This window comes from Limulus polyphemus, unplaced genomic scaffold, assembly GCF_000517525.1.
Source record: "Limulus polyphemus unplaced genomic scaffold, Limulus_polyphemus-2.1.2 Scaffold642, whole genome shotgun sequence".
Taxonomy (NCBI): domain Eukaryota; kingdom Metazoa; phylum Arthropoda; class Merostomata; order Xiphosura; family Limulidae; genus Limulus; species Limulus polyphemus.
Genome location: NW_013666252.1, coordinates 214,959 through 221,119, shown reverse-complemented (window position 1 = coordinate 221,119; position 6,161 = coordinate 214,959). Strand labels below are relative to the sequence as shown.

At 40.4% G+C, this 6,161-nt stretch overlaps 3 protein-coding genes across 5 annotated transcripts in view; all 3 read left to right on the top strand.

Annotated features, from left to right (window-relative positions):
• Window positions 1-3,419, top strand: part of LOC111085825 — an 8,636-nt gene extending 5,217 nt beyond the window's left edge. Inside the window, exon 2 of the mRNA XM_022386175.1 lies at window positions 2,261-3,419. Within this exon, the coding sequence (XP_022241883.1) occupies window positions 2,386-3,081 (696 nt within the window). The 5' untranslated portion in view covers window positions 2,261-2,385 and the 3' untranslated portion in view covers window positions 3,082-3,419. The remainder of the gene's footprint in view (window positions 1-2,260) is intronic.
• LOC106459643 (F-box-like/WD repeat-containing protein TBL1XR1) overlaps window positions 1-6,161 on the top strand; it is a 71,626-nt gene that overhangs the window by 59,000 nt on the left and 6,465 nt on the right. The window lies entirely within an intron of this gene.
• On the top strand, window positions 286-2,136 carry LOC111085826. The gene is made up of 2 exons (XM_022386176.1): window positions 286-739; window positions 1,482-2,136. Exons 1-2 carry the CDS (start codon window positions 538-540, stop codon window positions 1,640-1,642), a joined length of 363 nt encoding a protein of 120 aa, XP_022241884.1. The 5' UTR covers window positions 286-537; the 3' UTR covers window positions 1,643-2,136.

Here is a 6,161-nt window from a genome sequence, read left to right as displayed (position 1 = left end):
CAGTGGTTGTGTGCGCTGCTGTCTCGATCTCTGCATGCATTTGGGTGCATATGCATTGTGTGTGTGTGTGTGTGTGTGTGTGCTGTGTGTATTGCCAATGTGCACATGGCAATTGCATGCACATGCAGGCCACAGGCGCGATGTCATATTGTTGCCAGATATACTATTTTGAATCCTGTGGAAACGATAAAAATCCCTTTAGAAAGAGAATTATAATTTTTACTTTTGATATAAACAGAAAATGTTATATGTATTTTTTTTTCTGACCCGCTTCAATAATTTCAATACAAATAAAATAATTTACAAACTCTTGATTTACCGATAGTTCGAAAATCCCAATTTGGCCGGCACATACGCTAGCGCTATCTGGCTATACACGTATACGTACGTGTCGTCGATCGTGGACATGTGTTGTTACGTTACATGTTGTCTCGCGCTGCTGTTTTATTTTCACATCCAACTTGGTATTTAACAGAGATTCTTTCGCAATATTTTTGTGACTTTTGACTGCTACAGTTTTTGAAAGTGAAAATCAAAATGCCAGGGAACTGTCATTTCAATGATGCTTGGTTAGAGCACCCTGTTTATCGTGAGTGGATTATGAAAGTAAGCTCAAATCCGTCGACCGCAAAATGTGCTGTTTGCATGTGCAATTTCAGTCTCGGCAACATGGACGAAGCAGCCGTCAAGAGCCACGTGAAGAGTGAAAAACACAAGACAAAGCTAGTCAAACAACGCGGTAAGTTTACATTTCTTTTGGAAATATTGCATTGCTCATCTTTTGGTATCCAAGCAAACATGTTTCCTCTAAATTGAAAGATTTGGTAGTAAAATCAAGGTTTTAAATCATAATTCCGTAAGGTAAACCAACTCGTTAGCACGAGATCTCCGTAACTATCCAAGATGGCGGCACCCATGAGACGATTGAATTCGGAGTTTTGGAAAATCAGAAGTAATTATTTCAGTAATTTGTTGACAAATTTTCAACAAAATTTCACAATTTCAGAGGTATTGTGTACAATTTATCTCGCTTAAAAACACAGCAAAATTATGTAGAAGGGAAAAGGAGTAAAACGAAAACTGCAAGTTAAAATCTCACTCTCAGTCGGACTCAGTTTGATGTCCAACTTGACTTGTTTTTGTACAACAAGAGCATTCTGTATCATGTAAAAATATGTTACGAAAATAGAAAGTGACAGGCAGAACACTCCACTGACCTATCCATTTCAAATTTTTTGGCGGTGATTGGAATTGTCCAAATGCTACCTTGCTGGGGGTTCGCAAGCCGATTTGTGTCCGGGTCACAAAGTCTCAAAGAAAAAAAAATTGAAATTAATTTAATAAATTTATAATGAAAGAGGGATAACTTGGATTATTATTTCAGCAAAGTTATTGACAATTTTATGATGAATATTATTATTTTTTATAGTTTCATATTGTTAAATTTACCACTTTGATTTATGTTCTTTTTTTTCCTCAAGGCTCATCTACTCTCACAATAAAGAGCTTCTTCAAGCCAAAAGGAGAATGTCCATCAGTTTCTACCACTCAGTCTGCAGATGCAATGCCGAGTACTTGTGCTTCATCAACCTCCAAAGTGACATATCCCATTCCTGTTGCTGCCAGAGAGGATACATTGTAAGCAGAAATACTCTGGTGCCTGAAAGTGGTTGAGGACCATTTATTATTTCATTCATGTCAGCACAATAGCGACCTCTTTCAAAGAATGTTCCCAGATTCAGCGAATGCAAAAGGGTTCCAATTGTCAGAGACAAAATGCAGATACATGACTGTGTTTGGTTTGGGGCCATATGTGCAAGATCTTGTGTATGACAACATAAAGAAATCCTCCCATTATGCCATCCTATTTGATGAAAGTATCAATCAGAAACTGCAGAAAAGCAAATGGACTTCCTCATAAGAATGTGGCAGCATAATGAAGTTTGCACTCGCTACTTGACATCAGTCTTCATAGGACATGGTACAGCTGCTCACCTCAAGGAAGAACTGAATAAAGTTCTTCACAGAGTAGGGTTGGAAAAATTATTGCAAATTAGTATGGATGGTCCGAATGTAAATTGGAAAATGTATGATGATTTGTCAAGAGAATACAAATCAGAAGTGAACCGTTCCGTATTCAACATAGGCTCGTGGATAGGAAGCTCTCCACCTCCCACTCAGCAGCCTTGGCACCTGTTAGAAAAGTACCATTAACTATATGGAGCCCAAAGGATGTATTATTTGTTTGCTGATGCCCCAGCCAGAAGAGAGGATTATGAGAAGATAACTGGAGATCATACCATGCCACTCAAATTTTGCAAGACTTGATGGCTGGAAGATCTTCCTGTTGCAGAGAGAGTGATCAACATCTGGGAGAATGTATGTATGTATGTTAAGGCAGTTGAAGAGAAGAAAATCTCTCACCCAAAGAACAAGTCGTTTGAAACTGTTCAGAAGTGTACCAAGATGGCTGATTTTCCAGCAAGACTGAGCTTTTTCATATCGGTGGCAAAGTTGGTCAATCCCTTTCTAACAGACTACCAAACTGATGCGCCAATGTTGCCCTTCTTAGCCGAAGAAGTAACCAGAATGCTTGCTTCCCTTATGCAGCGATTCTTAAAACTTGACAGGAGTACCCTTACTTCTCCTTACAAGATAATGCAGGTAGATATTAGCAGTGAGGCCATTCAGCTGCCTTTGACCAAGGTCTATATTGGATTCTACACTGAGAAAAAGCTAAAGGATCTTAAAGCAAAAAACATCATCAGTGAGCGAAGGATTCTGGAATTTCGCGTCCAAGCAAAACAGTTTCTTGCTGCAATGACCCGCAAGCTCATTGACAGATGTCCGCTTAAGTATGCACTTGTGAGAAATATGGAATGCTTAAATCCAAAGAGCATGGCAAAAGACAAAGAAAACTCTACTGCAAAGCTGAAAAGGATGCTTAGTTCCCTTAGTGATGCAAACAGACTTGAGGATTCATGTGATGACATCCTAAGAGAATACTCAGAAGCATGTGATGAGACATCAAGAAGTGCAGAGATGAGAGAATTTGATCCGAAGAAAGACAGACTGGACTGATGTGCACATTTCTGTCTGAGTCTCACTATTCATCTTTATTAAAGGTGGTCCGCATGTTGCTTGTCTTGTCCCATGGACAAGCCTCTATTGAAAGAGGATTCTCCGTCAACAACAAAGTTGAAGAGGACAATCTTCTAGGGCACTCGCTAATATCTTTGAGCGCTATATATGATCATATGAAATACGTAGGAGGAATTCAGAACATTATTATCGACAACTCGTTCATGTTAGCCGCTTCAGCAGGTAGACAAAAATACCATATGTATCTTGATGAGCAGAAACGTGAAAAGGAAAAGAAGGAAAGAAAAAGAAAAGGACTGCTTGATGAAATAGATGAACTGAAAGCTAAGAAGTCTAGACTGCAAGCAGATATCAAAAGTCTTCAAGAATCAGCAGACAAGTTTGCAGAGGAAGCCGAGTCAACTGGCAGATTAACTTGTATATCCAAATCAAACAGCCTCCACGTAGAGCAAAGGAGAAGATGTCCCAGTGAGAAGTGATTCAGAAACAAATGGATGAACAGCCGAATGTCATCAAGAATTCGTAAAGTAAGACACAGTGGATAAGTTTGCAGAGGAAGCTAAATCAACTGACAGTTTGACATGTTTTTGACTGATTTTTCCTAGCTCGTTCCCTTGGCTGTGGTTTCGCTAGATAGTAGATAGGGACAGTGGGAATCTCGTTAATCCATTCATTCGCGTCACTAATTAGATGACGAGGCATTTGGCTACCTTAAGAGAGTCAAGAATTCGTAAATTAAGACTGCATTGCAGACAAGTTTGCAGAAGAAGCTGAATCAACTTCAAACAGCTACTGACTTACAGCAAAGATGTCTCAAGAAGAACTCATTCAGAAACAAACTGATCAGCTAAATGCCACAAAGAATGCATAATGTAAATATTTTGTTGTTGTTAATGGGGGGATGCAAAAGAAGAGATGGTGCAGTATATACACTTTGCTTCGGGATCAAATTTTTTGGTCTACCATGTAAAACTTTGTTCAAAAATCATGGAATTCTGGCTTGAAAGGTCATGGAAAGTCATGGAATTTCACATGTAAGAAAGTGTATGAACCCTGTGATAACTCCTCTCACAAAATAGCTTTCCTCGTTTTGTACTGCCCTTTATATGCACAAATTTTTACTCGCCACTGTGCTTCTACCTTCCTCCACGTGATATAGATGCATATAAGCATGTGACAATTCTTCACCAATAGGAGTGTGACACACCCTCCTTGCACAGCTGACTCTCTCTGTGCAATAGAACCCAACCTTGACTTCTTGATTTAGCACAAAATAGCATTCCTTAATTTGTATTGCCCTCTATATATATGCACAGCTGATTATTTTGTCTTTCCTTCTTCATCTGATATCAGGGTCTATGCTGAGAGTTTTGTCCAGCAGTTGCATTCGGGGTTCAGCATGCCACGTTTCTCATGTGCGGCTGAGGCTTATGCTTTGACATACCATCATTCGGAATATCCTTTTCTGGATCTGCAACAATTGGATTTGCTCCTCTTCATATGGGGTTTGGACCCTGATACCTCTGTGCATTTTTCACAAGCACAGTTTTTTCTGCCTTTGTTTGACCTTAACATCTCTCCTTCATTACATTTCTTTCATACAGTGTTTATCTGAGGCTTTACATTGTTTCCCTGAGGGGTTTATCATCAACTGTCCATTTCCTTCTACCATCCACATTGGCACACTTATCCTCTTCTGCTCTATCCCTCCAGACATAACTTCTTTCTTGTTGGGACCTTTTAGGTATGGACACTCTTTTAATTCATGTGCATCTCCCCCCTAAATTTTTGCATGATTTATGCATAGCTTCCTTTTTACAGCAAACTGTTTTTGGGGGTCTTCCTGACATATTTGAGTTGAGAGTGGAATCTGCCCGTTTACATACTTCCCTCTCCTCGTTTGTCACAACCTTCCCCAGCTTCTGTCCCTGTATCCCACCCAACTCCTTCCTCTCTATTGTTCATTTCTCATTGGTTGCTCCTTCATGGCATACTGTTGTTCACCACTGACCCACAAGCTGATAATGGTACTGGTGACTGTCCTGTGGGATCAGGTTCATTAAGGGCCAGACTGCTTCTTCTTTTATGGATAGTTGGGAGTCGTTTACCACCGACTTATGTGTTTTTCGAGTCTTATCAAAAAAGACCCCCTTCCTTTTTTTCATCTCTTCCCCTATCTCCTTTTTCTATTCCTTGCCCCCTTCTTAGGATCCTCTTTCCACAGCAGTTCAGAATCTTCTCCTGAAGGATGCTATAGAACCAGTAGTTTCTACTGTTCCAGTTTTCTTTTCCCATCTTTTTGTGGTCTCTAAGAATACTGGTTATTGGTGTCCTGTTATAGATCTCTCCCATCGTAATCACTGTATGGAAGTTCCTCAGTTCACAATGGAGTCTTTTCTATCTTGGATGGAGCTTTTACTCCCAGTCTTTGGATGACAAAGATTGACATGTCAGGTGCTTACTTTCATTTCCCCAGCATCTCGTTGTTATCTTTGCTTTATCCACATGGAATTTATATATCATTTCCAGGCTGTCCCATTTGGGTTGGCCTTGGCTCCCTGCATTTTTTGTCGGGTGGTCAAGGCCTTTGCCTGACTTCTTCATTCACACGGCTTTGTTTCGATCACTACATGGATGGCTGGCTCCTTTGCTTTCAGCTTCTTCCATCAACACGCAGTTCCTACTAAGGGAAGCTGCTCTGGTGGGTTGGGTGGTGGAGGTGGAGAAGTCCATTCTCACTCTAACTCAATACCTCATTCATCTTGGGGTATTCTTTAATTCCTGTTTCAGTTGGATCCAGCCTTATTACATTCCATGGAGTACTGATTTGGAAGGTTTTAATCCTCACCTATTCTACCTGCATGAGAGGTTCTATCTCTTTTGTGGACTTGGGCTTCCTTGGAGGTGCTTGCTGGTGGCTGGACAGGCACAACATAGTGCATCTTTTTACAGATGCTGCCCTGTCAGGCTGGGATAGGGGGGGGGGTATTGTCGAGTACTTTCCATCTCATTTTTCTGGAAATCTGTGCAGTTTGTCGGGCAATGGTTTATTTCCTGTC